Raw genomic sequence first — 24626 nt, 5'->3', positions numbered from 1 at the left:
AATAATAATGATTGATTTGACAGTTCTTTGAATGCCCGAATGAGTTAATGCCCAAAAAGAAGTGTGGAAGCGAAATCCAAAAGGGGATTCCAGTTGGCTGGAAAGGCGATTCTTCGATGTCTCTCTCGCACCACAAGGTAACCGTTATATTACTTTGCTTTGCCAAAATCGTATACACTGAAAATAACTCTCCTCCTCTGTCAGCCATTGGGTTTTATGAATGAACAGACAAGTTTGCTAATTGCCGACTCATCGTCGCATGCGTAGTTCGTACTACTCACTCATTTGTTTTTAAAATGCTAAGAAAATATCACAATCGTTTTGGGGTAAACCCAATAAATCATTCATAAATAATCGATCAATATAACCTCCGCAAATGTCTGCATATTTGGATATGTATGTATATTTTTCTAAATATTTTAAATTTGATGATCATGTTCAATGTCCATTTAAATTCAATTTATTGTCACTTCATCATAGCCAATCTACAAGAGATACACGTTGATCTACGAGTGCGTCAATGTATTGATGACTCGATCATAAATGTATGTGTACCCCCATTTGTGTACAGTTCGTGTCATAAATTCAAATATTCATAACGAAGTATATCTGAACACAGTTCTATAAAGCCTTAACAAGATTTGTTGATCCGATATCTAAAATAATAAATCATAATAGCCATTTGTACAAGAAATTTCTTTGAATCACTGCTGTACTTAGCTACTATTATCAGCATCATACGATCAGTTCAGCTGATTTATGACTCTGAAACGCACTGTCTCTAGACATAAGTATCCGAAACTGTTTGCCGGCATTTGCTGTACTTCTGTTGATCTGGAGGTCTTGGGTTCACGCGCTAATTGAACAAAAAATTGAATGCAAAACGGATTTTACAGACGGATGTACATATGTACATACATACATATAAGCTCCATCTGCAGTTGACCCACAAAAATGAGAACCAAAATATATAAATGACACATGGTCGAGCCCTGGGAAATACTCGTATAAGTATGTATGTATACCTACGTAAACATGCTCAACGCCATGCTATGCCATCAATATCTTATCAGATCAGTCACCTCCAAAAATGTTACTCAATGGACGGTGGGTGGTTACGCAATTTTCTACGGAAATCAATACACCGATGCATCAGCAGTCTCAGAACTGTTGTTCTTTGGTTGCCAGGGTCAGGATCGAACTGGCTATCGTACCATTTCCTGCCTTGGAAATGGAATGGAGATATGGGATATGGGATAGGCGCCGCAGCATAATAAGTGGAAGGTTGACTTTTGGAGTCAATGACTCACTGGGGCAGTATCTTGTTTATTGCATTTCTCCGCAAGTGCGCACAAAAACAGATAAATATATATGTACATAAATGTACACCCCTATCTTTCAGTTGCAATATTTATATGGATTTACACATGTAAGAACAGGCCTCGCCAATCCCGAACAGGCCTCGATTCTTCAGTTCGTGACATATATCAATTATGGGAAAGTGTCGTATGGTAGTGCCCCCGTAGCACATGCATCTTCTGTCTGCCTGCCTGCCTGCCTGCGTGGGTGGTGGGCACGGACGTCTGACCGATATGGCGAAACGTTGTGTGTGCAAGTAGTTCCTGTGGATAGCAAATTGTGTTTATGACTCAATTGAAACGTATGCTCAGCCGATCCAATATGGAAGTGGCACATGTAAAAACTCCAGCCGAATGGGGTTGTACACGGCGATTAACATACTACCATTTTCCAAAGTGCGCAAAATCGGACACGTTCCGGACACACCGGGTACAGAGACAACAGGCAGCAGGAAATCAAAGCAATTACTAATTCTGTTGTACAAAACGCAGAGACTTTCTCGCATGACGCACACGTTCCGTTCCCCCACTTTATGGCCAAAAATTCATCATGCCAACAATATTTACAATGTTGTCTTATGCATACAGGGCAGAGAGGGCTTTGGACAGGAAATGCCAAACTAATTGACCTTCCCTAACCATTCAGGGTGATCCCTAAAACACAGTGGGAGAGGCAGCAAAGACTGAAAGTTTCATTTACGGACTTGAGACTCGTCCCACTGTGCCCGATGAGGCGCCATTCCGAGTACTCGAGTATCCGAGTAATTAATTAAAATATGCATTTAATGCACTCTGTCACAACAATTGCAGTTGCATCTCAGATGCATCGTGCATTGCTCTCGCCTTGCCTTGCCTTGCCTTACCCGTGTGTCCATGTCCATGTCCATGTCAGAGAGAGAGAGAGAGAGAGGCTTTCCTTGGCTGATTCTGATTTCCATTCAACATGTTAATTAATCAAATTTGGCTCGTTATCGCACGGAAAGTGTCTCACGGCCGAGTGACAATTTATTGAATGTAATCCGTTCAGCGTAAAGGCAAGAGGAAGGCACATCATTAATTTAAAGCAAATTAATATTAACATTAATATTGAAATTGAAATTCCACATCCGATTTGCATGAGAAATTGCCAGAAAAATGTCTGTATGGAAGCATATTTTGGATATTAGCCAAACAGGTTGCCCACAAACAAAAGACTGCAAATACCCCCCACCGATGCTTGGTCGAATTTTCAATGCTCTTCTTCTATTGGATACAACAGATTTGACTGGAAATCACACATCAGACCCTTCCTTCGATGAGCACTAAAGATAAACTTCCGCTTCGACACTTTCGAAATTCGCTTTGGAAATTTATAGCTGCGCTCAAACCAAACGCACACATTTCGCGATCATTCTGAGACACCTGAGAGGCGGAGAGCAAAGCGGCTCTATGGCTGGGTGCTTTCCCGCGGCGGCTCCCCATTCCCCATGAGTCAACAGCCTTTGGGTTAGTGGCTGGTCTGCCTGCTCATCATCCAAAACGCTGACGCACATACAAAAATCAGAGAATTTTTACCCAAGTATCAGCTGGTGGTAGTGGTTTTGTCACAATACGCAGAATGCAACAAAGAAACATATTCTGCATTTATACATGTGGATCATGTAAATACTTATCTCCCTGGTGCACTACTCGTAAGAAATATGTAAAGCAAAGTTGGTATTACGTTTATGAAATTTCCACATGAAAAAAATCCGATTTAAGTTAAAGAGAAATTTCCAAAGAAGCAAAGGAGTCAGAGGTTTCTTTGGAAGTGTCTCATGAGTGTGTCTCATGAAAGCTGTAGCAGCTCTACCTATCGTTCTTTTCGCAGCAATACATATAGAGCTCATAGATAAGGCTGATAAGATAAAGGCTGACTACTCTCTCGAAGTCGGGTATTCGATAGGGGTAACACCAGCACTTTTCTCTTTAAAAGTATAACCACTAATAAACTTACAGTTTGCGAGTCTGAAGCATAAGCTTACGCCTGTTATGGTTTAATGTAACTTAATTTCACTCAAGATCACAATTATTTTCATTATCAAATTTGGTTGCCAGCCAAAGGTTGAGCCCAAAACTTTGATTATGCTGTCCTGAACAGACTCATGCATACACATATCCAACAGCCAACAGGGAGATCCTGGAACGCCTTGGCAGTTCGGCCACGTCCCATGTTCCTGCGCACGCATTTTGCCTGTTTGTTTCATTAAGTGCATAATTTGAGCAACTTTCGCCCCAAAAGCCACAGCAGCAGCAACAGAAGAGTGAGGAGAAGGCGCAGGGCGTGGGGATGGAGGCATAACTTTGGCTATACTTCAGCTGCATTGCGTGTAATATTTAATTATAAGAAGCCACCCAGTGGCATCCATCCAAGCAGCAGCAGCAGCAGCATCCAGGAACAGTCGTCCTGTCCTGCAAGTTGCAGCGCAACTTTACGGCACTTGCCAATTGCACTTTAGTGGCAGCCTCCTCCATAAACGTCTTCTGAGGGAGAGAGAGAGAAAGAGGGCATAAAATATTTAATTGTGTCACGTAACTTTCTGCAAAAGTGATGGCAAGGGTGGGGGATATATAGTATGCATTACAATTCCAAAGTTGTGGGTGGCATGGGGAATGAGATTACAAATGTCAAATGTTGCACAAAGTCTATTCCCCATCGAATCCGCATCGCTTCGGCTCCATTTACCAAACGAAATATACAGTTTTATTCATTTTACTTGTCTTCTCTTTTTAATACAATGATGTAATTAGTTGTTACGTTCATATACAAAAAAAAATATATATTCATATGAGTGAGAAAATGGTGAAATTTACTTTTTGCTAAATTTCTCTCCCCCCCATCTACATTTCGTACAGTTGCCAAATCTTGCAAAATAACTCAATTCTTTCGTTTCAGTTTCGGTTTTTCCATTTATGTATGTAAGTATATAACTATGCTGAGCAGAGAGTTTCCATCAGTTTTTCCCAGTAAGTGTTTTGCTTTAAGTCGAGTCTTTGTATGTATCGTATGTTTTGCGAATTCTTTTGCCGTTTCCTTAGAGGATACACGCGCATTTAATATTTATTTATATATATATATATCTCTCTCTATAGATCTTCTCTTGTTTGCTCTTGTAATTCTTCTCCCTTTTCTCCTTTCCCTCGATTCGTTTGATGGATGTGCTTATGTATCTGTGATGGAACTCAATATAAAATGCACATAGGCTGCACGAATTGCTTGATATTGTTTGTGTTTGTGGGTCTGTGTGTGTGTTGGGGACGCCAGGCCTCGATAACGGGATATATTCTAAATAGTTTACGTTATAAATTAAAGATATATGTATGTTGGGTTTGAGGACCGCCGACACATCTTAGGGCAGGGTGTAGCGGACGTAGGGCACTTCCACATCCTCGCCATCGACATCGTTGCAGCAGATCTCAAAGACCAGCGAACGTTCGTGGGACTCAATGCGGCGCTTGGAGACACGGCGCACCACCTCGGACATGGGCAGCGGCAGGCGCTCCGAGCACTTGGCCTTGGGCATGAAGAAGGAATACAGCATGGAGACGCCCTGCGACAACATGGTGATCTTCAGTTTCTCCTTTTCCTCGAAGTAGGTGAGGAACTCCAACAGCGTCAGCTCGCCGGTGACCTCGAAGCGATCCCACAGCGTCCATTCCTTGCCGTAATATGATAGCTTGGCGGCGGGCAGGGGCTCCGAGAAGGCCATGAAGGGCAGAGCCAAATTAACGAAGGCATTCTTGAAGCTTGTCAACTCCGAGTGTCCGCCAATCAGCTTGATCACCTCGAGCACAGCCAGGCCGGACAGCACTGATGTTGTGGTGGCAATGGCCGGTATTATTTTGCCGGCAATCAACTTCGACTTATGACGATCGGCCGGTGGGATTTTGTAGTTTGTGGCACGCAGATTCGAGCAGGCCACAATAAAGTCCATGTGCAAGTTGTTGTCGTCGTCCTTCTCAAACTCCAGCGGTGTGATCTTCGATTGCTTCTCGGCCTTCTTCAGCAGCTCCGTTATGATCTTGTCCACACGATCCTGATCCACCTCATTGTCGTCATAGTGATTGGCCGAAGCGGCAGCGGCTGCCTCATTGGTCTCAATCTTGACACCAGATCGTGGCACAAACTCTGGCACCTAAAGTGAAAATAATCAGCATTAGACACATATGTATTGGGGAGTGGATCCTGCTTCAATGCGTGACTCACCTTAACCTTCTTCACCAGCTCAGCAATGGCCTGGCGATCGCGCAACTGAGTCAAGCCATAGACCTCGGCACGCAGGTTGGCTGCCGCACAGATGAAATCCAAGTGCATGGGATCGTTTATGTCAAAGACGAGGGGATCGGGACAGCGCTTGGGACCGGACCAGAAGGGCTGGCCACTGGAGGTGACCTGATCGGGTGGGAAGTTGAAGAGCAACTGTTTGATCTGATTCGCGTACTGGTCCTCCCAGTAGAGACGGGCCCACTCCACACAATCGGCAAAGCTATTCGGCTTATCATCGATTAGGGCTTTCTGCAAGTGCAAATAGATAAGGATTAGGATGCGAATCTAGCTAAAAAGTAATTACGTGACCATTTCGTACTCACCTTGATGGAGTCTAGGATCTCCAGGGGCTGAATGCCGGGCAGCTTCAGGATGCGCTCGGTGAATTGCGGATCGGCAAGGTACTGGGCCGCATTCTCGGCCGACTGCTTGAAGACGCCCTCGAAGGCGTCGCGTGCCCACTGTAGAGTATGCTCGATGGCATTCGGGAAGTTCTTCAGCGTGCAGATGGGTATGCTCTTCTCGGGGGGATCCTGCGAGGAGCTGTACGACTCTGTGGCAAATGGCACAATCACTTGGACATTGCCCAAGGTGCCGAGGGTTCCAGTCTCGACCAGCGGTATGCGATTAAAGATGCACTTGCGGTCCATGTAAATTCGGGCATCCACATTGTCCAGAGCATTGGCCACGCCGTGCAGCTTGCCAAAGAAGCTCTCGGAGAACACCTTCTCAGTCTCAGCGCCCACGCGCAGCTCATATGCGGTGACCTTCACATCGGGATTCATGCGCTTAATGGCAGCGGCGGCTGTGACCGCTTTGGGCTTCTGCACGTCATGCGGGCGGAACAGGAACTGGCGGTTCAGATTCGATTTTTCTATGAGATCCATGTCGGTGACGAATATCTGTCCCTTGCCCACGCCCAGACCGAGCATGCCAAAGTTCTTCAGCAGCTCACAGCCAATGGCGCCGGCACCCACAATGAACCACTTGGCGTCGGCCAGCTTCTCCTGGAATTTGCGCCCAAAGATGGCAATCTGTGCATCATATCGGGAGCCTATGGGCTGGGCATCTTCCTCGGTGACACCCGCAACTGGCAGGCACTCCAATGCGTCATAGTAGAGCCATTGATATATGGGAGTGAACTTGCCGCTGCAGGCCTTGAGCACCTCCTGAGCCACAATGCCGCCAATGGCAGCATCCATGGGGCACGTGTTGCCCGCGCATATCTTGGCGAACTGCAGCACCAGCTTCTCGTCTACATCGCTCTTGATTTCCTTGCAGAGCTGCAGGAAGCAGTTGGCATCCGCCTCGTTCCAGGGACGGGGCAGAGCGCCTTCGTTGGCCTTCTGGTAGCTGGAGAGGGCACTAAAGGCCACGTGCAGGGTGGCTGGTGCGTCCAGTTTGGCAAAGTCCGAGATCAGAAACTCTGGTTCCTTGCTGGCCTCCTCCAGAGACTTGAAGCTAATCGACTTGGACATCTTCACCTGGGTGGCCACGCCACCGCTCTTGTATTCTCCATAGCTGCTGGTGTCGCCGATGCTGAAGGTGTACGGTCCCAGGACAGTGATCTTGATAGGCTGGCAGCCGTTCAGTTGCTGCATGCCCTGGACCTCAGAGAAAGTCACATAGTCGCCGTCGTTGAAGCCGTGACGGGTCTCATCCAGGCAGGTCACCACTCCCTGGGCATCATGTGTGATGCTGGCGATCATTGTCGACACGGGCTGGACGCCATCCTGGTCGTATATGGTGAACGAGTCGCCAAAGTCACAGAACACCTTGGCGAACAGGCCGCGAGTGTCGGCTATGATCAGGGCAATGCCATTCTCGTGGGCAAACTTGCCAATCCTCTCCTGCTCGGCGGCGTCCGAATTGGTGAGCACCACGACGCGGAACTGACGCAGAAACTCCTCGGTGAGAGGTCCAGTGTGGGACAGGGTACGCACATAGCTATTCAGCTCCGCCAGCTGTGCGCACGATGCCTCGGCACGGTTCTTGCCAATGTCTGCCTCTGTGAGGTAGAACTGGGAGGACAAGTCATTCGGCTGGATAAAGGAAAAAGTCGCATTAGTTGAAGCATTTTATGGTGAAATTGGGAAAGAAGAAAAGTCGGAGGAGCATGCGGCGGAGGAGGTGGTGGACACGGAAAGTGACTAAGCCTTCAATCAACTGCAAACAAAAGCAAAAATTCAGTCCAGTTCTCAAGTAAAACAAAAGCGAATGTGCGGCACAAAACGGAATGCAAAAACATTTGCAGCCAGTCGTGTACGACACCATAGAGTTGTCCCGCTCGCACACTTTTCGCATGGCGCAGACATTTTGACGCAAATAGACAAAAAAAAAAAAGAAAAAGAAAAAAAAATTACACAAATATATTTTTCGCTTACTAATGTAAGTGAAAAGAAACGGAAGATCACTATAACCTAACCTAATTCCTAGTTCTGGGGCCGCTGGCTGCCGCTGGAGCAGCGATTTTCAATGAAAACTGCACAAAGAAAACATTCTGCGAATTAATTATGAATCATGCTGCGTTTTTCGCCTAGCGGTTGCAGTGGAGGGGTGGCCAAGGCTTTTCCCGCGCACTCTAAAGGCCAAATATCGATTTTATTTTACGCTCTCGCTGCCCCCCGCTCATTATTTTCCATTGAGACTTACCCCACAAGTTGCTGTGTCATGGAGGGTGATCGATTTCACACCGCCCAAGATCACATTCTTGGCCGTCTCCAGACCGAGGCCGCCAAGCCCGGAGAGGAGTATGTCGGAGTTGGCCATGCGACGCATTGCATCGTGTCCAAGCACATAGAGCTGGCGCGAGTACAGAGACTCATCGATGTCTCCACCGGCGACGGCGTTGGAGTTGCTGGCAGCCATACTACCTCCTGATGTAGGCCGATTGCTGTTACTGTTGCTGGGGGTGGTGTTGTTGCTGGAACTGACGTTGGAGTTGTTGGTGGAGCTGACTGTGCGGACGGCGGCTACTGCTGCTGCTGCTGCTGAGGAGGCTACGATGTCGTTGTTTTCCACACAATTCTTACTCTCCTTCTTCGGGCTGCCACTACTTTCTTTCTGAACTGCTGACGATGTACTGACGTCGTCGGCTCTGCCGGTTTCGTTTCCACACTTTGCCATCGTATTCACAGCACATGTGTCAGAGGTAGACGACGATACACACAATTCCATCTGCTGCTCTGTTGTTGTCTCGCTCTTGTTTGAAATGTCAACGGCGCCTGCTGCTTTGTCGTGATTTTCGTAGTTGTTGTTGCCGCTGCTCGATGCTCGGCCGGGGCCGGCATCATCGGCCGAAGCCTTTCCCTCAACTCTTCGCTTTTTGCACAATGGGGCATCCGAGCTACTGCTGGATGCCGAATCGGCCACCAATTGGTTACCAATCGATGACATGTCTCCTGGCCGTGTTTATCTTTACGTCCAAAATGTTTGCCCAATGCCAAAACCTCGTTGTTCCGGCAAAAACAGTCCCGTCTGATGCGGTTTTGTATCTTCCGCACTACTCGCACGCTCGCACAAACACACACGCAGCTCAGCTCGCAGCACAGAACAGGCCCAGGGACACACGGGCACAAGAAGTACGAGAATCGAGACGTCTGTTTTAGCAATTCCTAAGTATTTGCTACTCCTTCAATGGCACGCACTCTTAATGGATATTCTAATTAACTTTTACGTCCGTTTTAATGGCCAAAAATTCGCAATTCCGAGGTGCACAGTGTGGCTGCAGATTTATCGATCAAATATACCGCACGACTCTCACAGGTATATCGAAATATACTTATCATTTTCAAAATAGACCGTACACCTAAAATACTTTCCTCGATTTTGATATTCTGTTTATTATTACCAGATAGTAAGGACCATCAGCATTAAAACTATGATTTTAGTCTGTGTATTAATCAATTATACACATGATTGGATGGATTTCGTGACTTCCTCTTATTGGATTGTTTACAGTTCAAACTAAAAAGGCAAGTTAACAAAAATAATTTGTATACAACTGTAGGTATTTTGTTGATTTTCCTGGTATTTTCAACTTGATTCCGCATGGTCACTCTGCAGCTATCGATATACGAATGCAACTATCGTTAAACGGTGTTGGAAAACTCCCAAAAGTTCTATTGTGAACTGTTAAACTGAAGGCGCGAAGTTTTACATGAATCGCCACTTATTTGAATGACACATCCTGCACCTTTCTGAGGGGGACCTATTCTTGTATGTATATGGAGTATGAATTGATCGTAAAGTCTTCTTTCGATGTACTTTTTTTTAGTTGTTGTTGAGTGCAAAAATAAAAACTAAAAAGAATTTAGTGACTAATAAAGTTTCTATGTTTATTTGAGTATTTTAAATGCAATAAATAAAAGAAAAGTTCGACTTCCGCTTCACTTATCAACTGTTAATTGCTTCCATATTTCTAATTAATTTTGTAAATGATGGAAAATGTCCTTTCATCAATCTGTTTGGCACATTGGGCAATTATCCTGTGCCTGCTGTAGACCGTGGCACGCGCCTTTCAGCACTGGCCAGTCGCCGGGAGAGTCCTCCACTAAGTGACCCACAGCGAGGTCCTGTTGTGTCCCTATTTTCGGTGCGGGTTGCCTGGGCCCAGAGTTCAATATCCTTTGAGTGAGGCTAATCTATTTTCGGCTCGGGCTCTCTCTGTTCAACGGTAGTCGAGCATGAAAATGCGTAAATTTCCTCATAAAACACACACACAGAGACACTTTTCGATGCTTGTGTGGGGGTGTCCTTCCCAAGTGTTGAGTGCGTGCCATTAGACGGGGGCAACAGCTGCAGGATCCGAGGATCGAGCCATTCCCAATCCACGGAACAGTTGCGTAAAATGCATTTGAAATTTACAGCTACAGCTGCGCGAAACACAGCAACCACCCCTCCCATCCCCGTGTGCCCCTCTGCACCGAAAACCGAAACTCTGTTCTAATTTTAATCAATGGAAAGTCGCGGGCAAATGGGATCTGCGATAGGATCTCGCCGCGAACTTTATCGCGTGTGCGGTGTGTCCTTGTGTCGCGTGGACACACAACAAATTAGCATACTGATCCTGGTTGCGGGTGCTACCAGAAGCGGGGGTGGGGTGTCCTTCGACCAGATGTCCTGCCTCGCGTGCCCAGCGCTTCGCAGCGCATACCAACCCATGCCCATCCCCATCCCCGTGCTCTGGCTTAATTAAGCCTCACATCACATATGGCCATCACACCCCGTCTAGCGCATCCCTATGCAAATTATTAAGCATTCATCAATTCTGGAATGTAATTTAAATATTTCTGGATGTCTGGCAGGGTAAAATGGCTGTCAGCGCCCGACCATAGCAACTACATCTACATCTACATCTAGACTCTAGAAATGGGAAAATATTTGCAGTTTCAACGATTCAAATTCAATTAAACACAATTAAGAGTAGAGGCAAATGATACGTGGAAAACGAGAATTATGATTAAAAGAGGAACAGCGCCAAGAAGCAGACAAAGACCAAAGGAGATGTCCGTTAAGGATAGAAATATTGTACAAATATTCGTGTTCAAACTTAGACGTTTACATATGTATATACGGAGAGGCTCGAGGGTGTGCCAGTTTCTAAATTGCATTTAAAATATAATTTCCAATAAAGATGCTTTGATCTGTGCCTTTCAGTTCCAGTTACTTCAGATATACTTGCATTTTGTGACCATCCTCCCGCCTTTTCTTGTTGCATTTTATCTCCAAATAACCTCGAAATACTTTAATCAAATGAATGAACTTTCCTGCTACTTCCAATTCCTGAAAACCAACCCAAAGTAAATGCATTTACTGCTGCCTGTCCGTCCACCCATAATAGCCACAAAGTGCAGTGGGTTAGCACCGTCTCGTGTTGCGTTTATCTGGGAGAAAAGACACAAACTCGTACGAGTATCGCTAGATGCGATCAACGACATCCATTGGATTGCCTCTCAAATGACTTTGGCAGCAGCGCTGTTCCTTTTCTTATTTCATCTTTTTCCTTTAATTGTCTGGGAAAATGCATTTTATCGTCACCCAACAATCTATAAGCCAACAAAGGAGAAGACACTGCGTACATTTTAACAGTCGAAACAATTACCGAAGTGTCTCCCCCGACTCCAGCTTTATATCTATCTCGGGGACTGTTTCTGTTGCTGCTGGCGGTGGTTCCCCTCAACCCTCAACCCTCAACTCTCACTAAACGGAAAATACGTTACAAATCCAACGCTTGGACGACCTGGACTTGCTGGTCAAGTGTTTTAGTCGTTGTTGCTAGCGTCTTTCCCCTGTTGCTTGCTGGCCTAAATGCGAGCCGCCGCTTTATGCTCACTGAGTAACGTGTGAATCAAGGAGGGGACAGAGCGAGCACACCTTCAGATGCGAGAGGAAGTGTCTCCGGCCTGGGTGCAATTTTGATTTGGCCCCGCAGCGTTGCCATTGTTACGAGGGCGGGAGACAGCCGGCCACAGGTGAGTGCGTTCTGATGCCTGGATGAGGGATAGGCAACTGCTAATTGGTGGCAGCAGAGTCCAATGGGGGAGCGTAGTTTTGGAAGGAAGTTTGCCTTTGCCTTTGCCTTTTCCTTTGCATTCAAAAGGAATTTCGAGACGACTTTCCATGAGAAAGGAAGTCTAGAGTTTTGCATAAAGTTTCAAAAGGGAAAACTAAGACAGAGTGAGACAAAAGTCCCACCGAATGTAATCAAAATATTTACGAATGCACTCGAGTGTGAGCGATGGACAGAGGAGAGGCATTGCAACTGCCATTTCCACATGGAAAGCATCGCATTCGTACCTCTCGAGGTGTGAAAGGACAATGCGACGCTCCTGGAGAGTTGTCAGGGAAATGCAAATGCTGAGAAAGGGTTGACACTGCGGGGCCAAGACAATGCAGGGCACGACAAAATATTTTCAACAATCTCGAGTGTCTTTTCCAGTACCCAGGCACAGGAACAGGCGCAGGCACAGACACAGGCACAGGGCAGGGCAGGGCAGCCAAGATCTAAGGATTTATGTATGTAAATGCGAGTCCAACCACTCAGAGGAGGGCTGAAAGTCGAAATTAAGTTGTAATCTTTGTAATTTTGTCACTCACTTCGAGCAGTGCCCTGCAGAAGGGGTTGACAGGGGACAGCTGCTCACTCCCCAGGGCCATCCCAATCTGCCTCATATCTCATGTCTAGGTCCTGCTCCCCGTGCACTCCGCACAAAGCGACACATTTGTTTTGTAAATATTGCGTTTGTAATTAATGCGCGAATATCGAGAGAAGATATTCCATTCCATTCCACTCCTCGAATTCCCCTGCTGTCCTTGGGCTTTGGTGAAAATTTGCATATGATTCCGTCGGCGATCGCCCGAACAGGAAGAGGAGTCATTTTTCAATCGGGATTCATTTTTCATTATGCCCCGAAAAAGGGGCCTTGGTTTGATATTCAAATTTCATTCAACAAAGATTAATGAGTTCAACAATTTTGTTTGGGAAAATGTTGATAATTTACAATAGCAAAAAATAGAAGAGACAGAAACATAATTTAATAATTTATTACTGGGAAAGCAATAGGAATTGTTTTAATAAAAACGAAAATTACAAAAAAAATATATGAATACAAATATTAAATAAGTAATTTTACGTTTAGTTAAATCTTTAGTCACTTTTTGAAACACAAAATTTAAATAATCTTTAAATTTCTCACTCCCTCCACAGCTGCCCTGAGAGATCTTCGATCATTTGATCAAGCCATCAAGTAATAGTCGAATTTTCGCATTTCCCACTTTGGGAATGACTCATTGAACGATAAATCAACTGAGAACTTTTCACCACTGCTTTTGGCACATGCAAAATGATTTTGCAGAAATTTGTAAACATTTTATTACAACGCCTAGGCCCAGGCCTAGCCACCCTTCAGCATCCGCATCGAACCCTACTTAAGATGCATCGAACTGCAGCAGCCAAAAGACAAAGGGAATTTGCAAAATACAGGAACCAAAAGACAACCCTTCTGTGGCATCAGCAACCCCGACAAGGATCGGTGGCGATCCCTGGCTGCGTGCTCTGCATATGTAATGGCCATGGACATGGCTCTGTCTCTGTCGCTGTCTCTGGAGCTCTGTTCGGTTCGTGTTATTGCCCATACCTAATCCCGGCTAATGGGCTTTCAGTGGCCGGGATTTGAATAATGCTCAGTTAACGCTTTAATGTGCTTAGGCGCAGAGGTGCCCGTCCCAAAAGGAGCAACTAAACGTGTGTTAAACACTTCCTGTCTGGGACGGACGGACCTCTGACTCTGTCTGTGACTCTGACTCGGATTCCGATGCTCACTTTGTGCCTCATTCTCAGTTGCAGTTTGGGAATCTCTTTGATTTTGGTTGCTTCTTTTTGGCAACATTTTTATTGAGCGCCGCGCGCAACGAATCCATCAATTTTATTGCCAACGCAGAATATTTTTATTTCAGATCAGTGCCAGGCATTGATGGCACTTCCTGAAACAAAGGAAATGCCTCGAAAAAAAACAAAACCGAAAGCAAAAGGAAAACCAAGAAGGAATCGTTACAACTGTCGTAAAGTTTTTGCTGCTGCTGCTGCTGCTGGCAACGGCGACTTTAAGCTGCTTACGGAGAGAGGGGAAAGAGAGGGGGAAAGCAGAAAAAAGTCTTTATAAAATGTATTATGTGATGGCCATACAAAGCATTTTGTGGTTTATCCTTTCAGCAATAAAAGTATCCGATTACGGAATGCACTCCGCAGTGGGAACCTTCGTCCTGTGTCCTGTGTCCTGTCAGCGCATAGATCAAATGCATAACAGCAGGAACAGGAGAGCAGGCACAGCTGTGCCAAGTCTCGGGGTTCACTCCTTTTAATTAAAGTTTTAAGCCTTTTAAACGTTGCAGACGGGATAAAACAAGGCGACAAGGGCAAGTTAACTGCCAGTCAAAGCGTTGACATGATATCCGCAGCCGCAGCCAAGTAAGCCGACACGACTGCAACCTGGGAGCCGTACCAGCAACTGTGAGACTCTAAAACTGAAACTGTAACTGAAACTAAGTCGAGCAGCAGCTGCTTCCTTGAGACACTGTATAAAATAAAGCAAGTTTCTGTTGAGGCTCATCATTCTGAAGGTGAGGAAAGCTGTGAATGGAAATCGAATAGATCTTCCATTCGCTTACAGTTCGTTTCTTTTTCGAGCTTAAGCATATTCCATTTCCATTCTGTTTTCAGCCCACGACCTTGTGCACTCGCAGAAATAATATCAAGGAAGTGACACTCGGATAAGGAAAGTTATTGACCCGTGCGAAGGGGGCTAGGGGCCCTCGAGTGTGTACCAGTTTGGAAAATCCTCAAGTCACATCCTCCCCGCCACTCTGCACTCGCCTCTCAAGTGGTTCCCGTTTTAGACAAACCCTTGCCACGGCTGCACATCCAACTGTCGGGGATTACAAAGGGATGAGGATGAGTCTTGTCGGAGAAAGTCTATCAACTGTGGAGTTACATGAGTTGCGTCTGTCTCTGTCCCTGCTGGCCAGCTGTGCTCTGTGACTTTTTCAAATTGATTTCAAAGGCTTCCTTGGCCCCTTTTGTTTTTTATTTTTGTCTGCCTCTGCAATCACTCATAATGATTATGGTGGCATTGTCTCAACCTTCAGTCCACGTTCCCTATCCTCATCCCTAATGATTCAATTAACAGAACAGCTGAAGCTGAAGCTGAAGTTGAAGCTCAGAGGTGGCTGCAGCAGAAGCTGCCTGCTGACCAGTGGCAGTTACGAGTATTTATGTGTCATGTGGGAAAAACAAAAGGGTTTCATCGAGCACCTCAGCGAATCAGTTTCCCTTTGAGCACTTTCCCCGATTACAGGCCCTTTTGTTGTCATAACTTTCAACGTGGACATTTATGGGAAACCAGTGGGAAAACTCCACCTTCGATGGTCATCCCGAAGGGGTTGTTCCTCAAAGAGTGAGAAATCTGCACAGCATCAGCGTGGAACTTGTCTGTCGTTGCTTTGACCAGGCAAAACTTTATTAAAAATCTGATCTCTTGGCCGTTCAGGTTTCTCGAGTAGGAAACATTCAAATATTCCTTACCCAAAATTAAATGCATTTTTGAGGTTTTCTTGTGAGTTTCTTGATCCAATTTGAAATGAATTTTAAATGTAAATGAAATGAAACCTGAATAAAAATATAAATTCGGAGATGTTCTTCACTTAAATGCTGAATCAATGTGAAAGTTGCTTTAGCAACATTTTTAGTGAAATTCCCAGCAATTCTAGAGACAACTTTAAATAAATTAAAAGGGCTTGTTGTCCGAGCCTTTGGAATTTACTTTCAATATTTTATGTGCTCACATTGTTCACTCTAATGAATCTGCTTACAAGCAGCGCTTCCCATAACAAATTGACTTTTGTCATTGCCGAAAATCTCCTCAGAATGGCATTCAAATCCCATTAACTAGACGCCGCAAATTCAGATACTTTCGGCCAGCTATTGAAACTGCAAATTAAGCAGACAAGCTGAGGGTAGCAGCGGGAGACATTCAGTTGAGCAAATCAATTAGTCACAATGGCCCACGGACACAGGACAATAATGGACAATGGCCAGAGGACAGTGGACAGGGGACAGGGGACAGAGGACAACGAATACCGGACAGAGTCGCGACTTTTCTCATTGCTGACTGGGGAATTGCTTGGCTCGTTTCTCTTACATTCTCTTCTCGCATTCCATGCTCCTGCTCTGACGTTATTCCCTGGACATAAGGGCGTTAATTATCGAGCAGAGCAGACCCTTAATGAATGCACCCGGAGCGAAGGCGAAGCGTCATTTAAATTTGCTTAGTGAGATTGCGTGTGTTTTGTTCTCGGTGTTCGGTGTTTCTTGTTTGGTTTTGGTATACTCGTAGTGCCCCCGGCTAGTCGCTTAGTTAGAAGATGTTCCCTGTTCCCTGTTCCCTCTCCCACTTTACTTTAGCTTCCGCTTCCTGTTTTAGCACTGTCATATCCTTCCAGCAATTAGTGGAGCAAAGATAGGCACACACAAACAGGAAGTGGAAGCGAGAGCCCTGCCAGGGGTAGACAGCAGACATCTCCCATAATTCTTGGACTTACATGAGTCTTGGATTTAATTCGACATTGACTTGTGGCGGCGACTCAAATGAAGTAATTTTATATGGCCATAAAGTGCGATTTCGGTATGCCCATCGTGAGAGTATCCGATGATTTTATATCACTTTGAGCAGCTGCCCAGCGGAATCCCATTATAAAATCGTTTATGGACCCTGACAATTGATTGATATATAGAGGAGGGAGGGGTTGCTGCTACAATTTTGGCAAAGATTTCCCCTCATATACGAGTATGTACTATGTCTCAATTTATGGGGCAGGAGCGGGGCTTGCATCTGCGCAGGCGCAACATGGAAACTCTCCACGGAGGGACGGAGGTCTGCTGCTCTTTTCCAGATTACCATATGTATGGAAAGGATTAGTCCCTCCACCAAATGAAAAGTATCATATTACACAGTTTCCAATTAAAGCGCTTTACCTAATTGCAAAAAGAATTACAAAAGATATTTTAGGAAATCGCCTGCCTAAAAGACACAAACATAAAACTCATGATTGATGCGCTGACAGCACAGAGGGAACAAATTGTACAAAAAATCTAGAAAAAATACCCAGAAAAACTTTGGACCTTTGTCAATGAAAGTTTTGTCTTGCGAGGCAAGCACCTTGGGTTAATGGGAAAACTCGGGCGCAGCTGCCGGGGAAAACTCTTTGCTGCTGCTCTGCTCCTCATATGCAAATGAGTTTAACCGTCAAGCTGCTAGAGCCAGTTCATCATCATTCTGAGGCTCAGCCTTTTTTTGGCAATTTGAGTAGCCGAGTGACATAATTCCCGACAGCGTGACCAACTTTGATTGATCTGCGACTCTCCTCTGCTCTCCCGGAGATCGGCGAAAGTAACATGAAATGCGACAGGCATGGCGAATGCCAAAACTGGTACAAACTCTCGCTTTCTCCTTTGTGCGAGCCCTGCAGAAGTGTCAGAACTATTTGGGATTGATCACTCGAGTCCTTAACATGATGTAGAGCGTTGCTTTTTGCATAATTCCGTTTGGGTTTACAAGAGAGTCTTACAAGGGGATTTATGGGAAAGTGGCAGAGTTATGGGAAAATTGCACTCGCTTAGCGTTTCAAAAGAGTTTAAGGTTGAGGTACAAAAAATATGTAGAGAGTTCAACTTAGTTGTAATAATAATAGTTAATAGTAAAGCTTGCCTAGAAATCTATTAAATCCATTGTGTTTAGACCCGTAAGATGCATTGCCAAATAGGCAAATAAGCCTCATAATTAATGAAAGACCTTTTCACCTTCTCCTGCAGCCTGCTTTCTCCAGGCTCAACCACACAATTGACCAGCACATTGACCCACAACAACAGATCAGATCTGAGAGGATTATGCAAGCATTTGCGGACAAATGTCATTAGTCAATGGACCCATATTTGAACTCTGACCAGAAACAGAACTAAGGAGAGAGCAGCAGCAGCGTTAAGTGGACAAAAAGCCAGCAGAAAATGCGGAAAAATCATGGCAATTTCTCAAGGAAAACCGCAAGCGTAGACAACCCCTAGAGATCCGGGGAAAGGCAGGCCTGGCAGCAGCGAAAGGTATGAAAGAAAGAAAGCCGATGCCTCCTGGCCCGGAACCCAAGCCCCTGAGAGGACTCGTAGGACTGCTCGTACCCACGAGGGAAGAAATTTCGCCAGTCGCTTACCCGAAAATGGCATAAACAATCTCATTGTACGCACTCGAACCAAATGATGTGTGAGATATCAATTGTCAAATCGACAATGGAAATTGACAGATCGGTATCTGCAGTTGTATCTGTAACGTTCTGTTTCTGTTTCCTTAGGTTGATGCTCTCCTAAAGACGGCACCGTAATAAAATTAGAAGTTTATTGATTTGTCTTGACACTTTGGCAGAGGAACGGAAACGAAATACGAAAATGAGAAAATGAAAAGCGACGATTCACGAAACTCTGGGTGGACTGGGACACTCTGGGACAGATTGATGTCTGGATGCTTTCGCATTATCAATGGGAGTGGCCGTGGCTGCTCCTTTTTATATCCCATATCTTTACCCCTTGCTGTTCCCCCTGCCATTGCTGCTCCTCACGCTGCTCCTACCGATGTTCTATAAAAATTATATGCAATTACATACAAAGAATTCCCGTCGACTTGCCCATAAAGTCTACTACTTTATGAGCCCAGTAAATATTTTGATGGCCAAGAATCGCTAAAAAGAAATTCATTTCCAAATTTTCGCTGACACTGGAGACATTTTTGATGACATGACGCCTTCTGCTTCCGCTGCTGCTTCTGCTGACAAATGAATCGAGACTTTCTGCTGGTCCAACAGCCTCCGCGTTGACCACGCCCAAACGCTGTCGCTTTCCATTTCAAAATCATCATTACTGAGATGAGTTGCACTTCCGCGCTTGAAGCTCGTCTCTCTCCCATGTTTGTACTAATTATTATTAATGTATTTTCAAAACCAAAACGAGAATGAAAATTGAAATCAGAAAAGGGCAAAAGGGAAAACGCTCAATGAATTGTCTGTTTGTGGGCCGGCCTCCAATGCGGGACAGTTGAACAGTGGGTTATGGGAACAAACAGTCAAAGTATTGAGACTGAAATCAAACCTAGAATCGATCGTTTGAAACGGTTTAATATGTGGAATACAATGTTGCATTCCCTTCTAACTTTGAAGTTATATTTTCCCTTCCTTCCACACTTTTTATGTTCATAATTCATTAGCGTTTTCTGTAACTCCTTTTGTGGATCCTCTGGCAAAGTAATCTAATTAGCTCTTGCTCCGACACTGCCTTGAGCCAACTACATCAGGGTACTCGCATGTATATGGTGACATTGTCAAGTCAAGTTCTCGAGGAAATCCGTTTAATTTCCCTAACTCCAGTGGCAGTTTCATCCAGCAGCTCCTTGAGATGACACGGAAGGACTCCGAGGACGTTGTGTGTGCGTGAAAGTGAAATCGAGTCAATTGCGGGCGTGTTTTTGTTAGTCTTGCGGTTACCCCTGCCACCGTCATTGCCACTGCTGTAGCTGCTTGTCCTGTGCCGCGCCGCCTGCATCACAATTGGTTCAGGTACAAAGTCAAAGATTGCCAAAAGGTGTTGAGAGCTGAGCCGTGGCAGGGGCGGAGCATTGTGTGCCTTCTGCCTGTCCTTGTGCCTGTTTTTGTATGCACAGGTGTCATCCTTCGCAGCACACACGCTCGCAGCGAGGAACCCACACTGAGAGTATAAATTTACCCCGAACCTCACCAGAGCTGTGGCACTCGAGAGCAGAGCACGCGCATGCCACCAGAGCCGTCACAGCCACCAAAGCCACCGGAGGGCAAGTCAGCACTGGAAATCTCCTTTGTTCGGCGCCTAATGAAAGCAAAACGTTCTGAAATATGAATTGAATCTTCTCGAGTGCATTTAATATACATTACGCTCTCTCCTCCCTCACAGCCGCTGTCGAGGCCTTTGTGTCGAGGCATCCCACTCCCTACCGCTACCCTGCCAATATCCTGACGCTGCCAGCCGCCAAAGTTGCCAGTAGTTTGCCTTCATTCCGCCATCCTGCTCCACCTTCCGCTTCCACTTCCACTTCCGCTGTTTGCCAAAAAAGAAAATTGTGTCTGTGAGCGCGTGAGCCATATAATATCCGCTGAAACGTTTAAGAGAGATTAACAAGTGATGACTGATACCGGCTCCTGCACACGGATATATTGAGGGCTGCTCCTCTGCCTTATCCCCGGGCTTGTGTGCTTTCTATTAAATTAAAAGTGGCAAAGGCAAATGGAAGGCAGGCCACTCTTCTGCCTTGTAGATACGTCGCTCTTAGTGAGTCGAGTATCACCTTGGAGGCATCATTCCAAGTGATGCTGTGAGGTTTCGGTGTGGAAAAACATAGCAACATGGGAGTTTGTCAGATGTTCAAATTATTTCAATCAAACTCTCGTATTGCCAGAACCCTTTGTTAGTAGCACGAGAAGAACGCGAATAATTCGTAGTAATTTTAGTCTCGAAATCTTAACGAAACGAAATTCAAAATGGCTTCAAATATTCCCTTTCGAACGCGTTTCGTGGGCCACTCAGACTCTGTGGCGGAGTTGAGCTTCAGCCCGAATGGGGAGAGCGGCCACTACTTGGCATCTGTCGGACGGGATGGCCTCGGGATTGTGCGCTGCTGTGGAACCGGACAAATTGTTAGTTCCCTGAAGGGTCACCAGGGCCCCGTGAGCGGAGTGTCCTTTGGTGCGAATGCACCGATTGTGGCGACGGGCAGCGAGGATCGCACCGCCCGCATTTGGAGTGCCACCAGTGGACACGAGCTGGAGCAGTTCCGCCATAAAAATATGGTGGCAAGTGTGGCCTTGGACACAGAGTCGAAGCGCCTGCTTACGAGCAGCCGGCAACACGATGCCAAGATCCGTTTGTACGACGTGAATCAAAGCCAGGAATGCCTGAGTGTTTACCGGAAAAATCGGCGGGGCGTGCGCAACGTCATATTCTGTCGCGAGGATCGCTCGTTTATCGCCTCGTCCTACGATCGGACCGTCGAGCTGTGGGACATTTCGAGTGGGAAGGTGAGCCACCAGATCAGTTTGCCCCATCACGCCAAGAGCCTGGAGTTGTGTGCCGATGGTAAGACGGTGACCATCGGCTATGGCGAAAGCATTGTCTTCTTCAACGCGGAAACCTTCGACATACTCGGACATCACAGGATGCTGTTCAAGGTGATGGGCGCCTCGCTTCATCCACAGAAAAGGAGCTTTGTGAGTGCCGACAACAAGGGATTCATTTACAAGTTCGATTATGATACTGGACACCTACAATATAAATTTAAGAGCCACATTCAAGCGGGGGACAATGTCACCAATGTCAAGTACAGTCCCGATGGCGAGATGTATGCCAGCTGCTCGACCGATGGCCTGATTACATTTTGGCCGCAGACAGCCGAGAACGAGCATTATTCCGAGGATTCCGTAACTTATATAAGTTCTGACAGTAATGATGAAGATTACGATCCTTAGTTCAAGACTCTGCACAACTGTACCACAATACTCGCACTTACAGACTGTTCGTTCTGTTCGTTCTGTTCCTTCGTTTTTGGTTTTATTTTTGTTTAATGTTATTCTGTACTCAATCATCAGTGTACATGCTGTGGTTGGTCTTTTCTTTAATAAATTCGTAGCGACGCTGTGATTGAAAACCCCAACTTCAACTGCAACTCCAACCCCAAGCAAACAAACAAAATCCTCATCTACCTGCCAGCTAACTATGGGACCAAAAATCACTTGATTGTCGCTCTGCCCTCCCTCGGATTGCCGCCGCCGCGCTCGCAACCTGTTTTGTGGATAGTTTTCAAAAGGATTTCTGTTATTTCTGTTACTTTTATTCCGCGGAGATACCCAAGCCAAGCCAAGCGATTGCTGATTGTATCGCTGCTTTATGGCTTTTCTCACCAATCACTAGTCATAAATGCGTTTTATTATTATTTGTATTCGTTGTTGGGCGGGGAGCGTTACCTTTGAGTTACCTTTGAGTTCCTTGGGCTAGGCAATGGATCCAAAAGTGCGCATCCACATTTTGGGGGTAGTTGAGCTAGAGATAGCCAAGGCAAACAGCACTAGGCAAAGATACAGATACAGAAACCAAAACAGATACAAAGATTCATTCGCAGCCTCGCCATAGACGACACACACACAGAGAAAGTGATCTGCTTTAGCCCTGACCTACGGCACTCGTATCCCATAAGATTTGACAACTTCTTGACTTTATTCGTTTGTTTGTTTTTCTTTCGTCTGCATTTCTTCTTGGGTTTGCTCTTCAAATGGTTTTCCATAAATATTTATAATTTCTTGGCTGATAAAACGAGTTCTCCTGGCATCGTGCTGCGCCCAAAGAACTTCTAAAACACGTTTTCCACGCGTTTACCAGGAAGAGGAACCTTTTCACACAATCTCCAGGGCATTGAGAGCTCTGTTTCTGTGTGTGTGTTTATCCAGTGACTGTTCCAATAAACTGAGTCGTCATGCCAGTATCTCTCGCTCTCTGTGGTTGCGGTGAGCACAAGTGTCTGTCTGGCTGGTTGATTGATGGAATGATTGGATGGGAAGTAGCACAGTAGCCGCAGGATCACCAAAGGATTAGCCAGTCCCCAGTAGCCATTCCAAACATTTGCATACTTGCCCAACTATTTGCATTGCACTCCAAAGGAATTCATCAATTACTTTTCGATCTGACCGCAGCAATTTGTCCCATCCAAAGATCGCAGATAAGTCAGAGTCATTTGTAAATGTCCAGCACTGAGATTTCCTAATATTAATGATTGGTCATTTGCCAAGGATCTACATAGCTGAGGGATGCTTTGTAACACTGTTTGTGTTTTGATAGAGATCGCTCTTCGTTTGAGAAATATGCAAAAATGTTATTCCTTCATGGGCGATGGGTTTCTGGACAGCAAAAAGGGTTTGGGTTTGGTCTTGGTCAGATAGATCTAAATATGATGAATAGTCTGGATTTTCTCTCAGGAGATCATTTATTAATTCTGAAATATTTTATCTAATTTCTGTCTTTTTGTTTCGGTGGTTTCCTTGGTATGTACTCAAATTGCTTTCTTTTCTCATTATCGGTTAATATTTTCGGGCAAACACACCCACAAAATATACTCGGACCCCTGCAGAAAGTATCCTTAACCATAGCGCACCTGCCTAGCAAAATGCTTGGAGTTGCGGTCACAGTTCTGTGAGCTAAACAGTTTTTATGGTAATTTCCTTACGGAACCGGGACTACAATATACGACATACACATGTATCTCTATATGAAATGTATCTTACGGCAATTTGGTACGTTACTTCGCCTCCTGGTCATGCTCGATGGGCATTTGAACCCCCGCTGAATGAACTGAGCGCTGAAGAACACGTGGCACCGAGTGCTTGGTTTAGCGCAGGGCCGAGGAGGTTTTTAGTGCGACTATCTTGGGCCACCTTCTAGTTCGGGGGTTGTCTCAGGGCTCGGCTGGAGTGCTGATTGTATGGCTATGCGTTGAGGCGATAAGAAGCGTTGCATTTGAAATGAGTGTAACGTATATTTTATGCAGGACTGAGCTGCGTTGAGGTTTTTATAGACCCGAGACGAGATAATGTTTTACAGACCGCGACCTTCGACTGGAAATTGTCTGATGATGTTTGTCCAAGGTCCTATCAGTTCAGAGACTCTGAAAGTTTGTTCCATGGATACTAGAGACGTGTTAGGAGGTTTGATCCTCTACCAGCATTAAATTGTCTAATCGTTGGAATACCTTGTATCTAGTGCCCGCACGTTCCTTATTTAAGCAATCCTTTAAGATCTGCCCTTATAATGGGTTTGACTCCCCACCCCACGTCGGCTTTATGGCAATGAAGTATTTTTCCACCTCTTTTCTACGCCTTTTTTCCGCGTGTGTTTACACAACCCATATAAAAAGTGTTTGTTGCCAGGATATCCTGTAGATATTTCGTCCACTCGAGGAGGAAATTACTTAAAGGGATCACGAACTCTTTCCCTCTTTTCAGCGGCTCGGGAGTTGTTTATGTTGCAGGCATGACTGCAACCGAACGCCACCAGAATTCTCAAATTTGTTATAAAGTGTGTAAATGCACGTTTCGTTTCTTTATATTTTCCGTCTTTTTTTCTTGCTCGGGGAGGGTGTGTCCCATAAACAGAAAACCGAACCACAAGGGACAGGGGAGGGAGGATAGACAGACAGGCGATGCTGCCTAATCGAACGATCGACAAACGATCTCTGCCTTTTTTTGGGGTGATTGCACTCCAGGGGCCAGGGCTCTGTTTTTTCTACCCATTTTCCACACAGTTTTTGTGTGGAAAAGCCAAGAGGTTTTCCCATTATTTCGTCGAGTGCAAAGGGACAAAGCAAATTATGTCT

At 45.5% G+C, this 24626-nt stretch overlaps 2 protein-coding genes across 2 annotated transcripts; one reads left to right on the top strand and one right to left on the bottom strand.

The window, feature by feature from the left end:
• Positions 1–4073: 4073 nt before the first annotated feature.
• LOC117890069 (ubiquitin-like modifier-activating enzyme 1) lies at positions 4074–9346 on the bottom strand. The gene is made up of 4 exons (XM_034794708.1): positions 8296–9346; positions 5967–7685; positions 5584–5892; positions 4074–5512 (listed from the first exon to the last, which is right to left on the bottom strand). The coding sequence occupies exons 1-4, from the start codon at positions 9037–9039 to the stop codon at positions 4727–4729; spliced, it is 3558 nt and encodes a 1185-aa protein (XP_034650599.1). The 5' UTR covers positions 9040–9346; the 3' UTR covers positions 4074–4726.
• Positions 9347–20732: 11386 nt separating this feature from the next.
• Positions 20733–21755, top strand: LOC117890396 (serine-threonine kinase receptor-associated protein). Its single transcript, XM_034795200.1, has one exon. It carries the CDS (start codon positions 20749–20751, stop codon positions 21730–21732), a length of 984 nt encoding a protein of 327 aa, XP_034651091.1. The 5' UTR covers positions 20733–20748; the 3' UTR covers positions 21733–21755.
• The last annotated feature ends 2871 nt before the right edge of the window (positions 21756–24626 follow it).

The sequence above is a fragment of the Drosophila subobscura genome, chromosome E, assembly GCF_008121235.1.
Source record: "Drosophila subobscura isolate 14011-0131.10 chromosome E, UCBerk_Dsub_1.0, whole genome shotgun sequence".
NCBI classification, from domain to species: Eukaryota; Metazoa; Arthropoda; class Insecta; order Diptera; family Drosophilidae; genus Drosophila; species Drosophila subobscura.
This window is presented reverse-complemented; position numbering and strand designations above follow the sequence as displayed.

What these genes read in the sequence shown, in the direction of transcription:
- LOC117890069 (XM_034794708.1), bottom strand. Translation starts at nt 9,039, where the DNA reads ATGTCATCGATTGGTAACCAATTGGTGGCCGATTCGGCATCCAGCAGT. An exon ending in AGATCCTAGACTCCATCAAG is followed by an intron (nt 5,893 to 5,966) that starts GTGAGTACGAAA and finishes TTGCACTTGCAG; the next exon opens with AAAGCCCTAATCGATGATAA. An exon ending in AGCTGGTGAAGAAGGTTAAG is followed by an intron (nt 5,513 to 5,583) that starts GTGAGTCACGCA and finishes TTTTCACTTTAG; the next exon opens with GTGCCAGAGTTTGTGCCACG.
- LOC117890396 (XM_034795200.1), top strand. Translation starts at nt 20,749, where the DNA reads ATGGCTTCAAATATTCCCTTTCGAACGCGTTTCGTGGGCCACTCAGAC.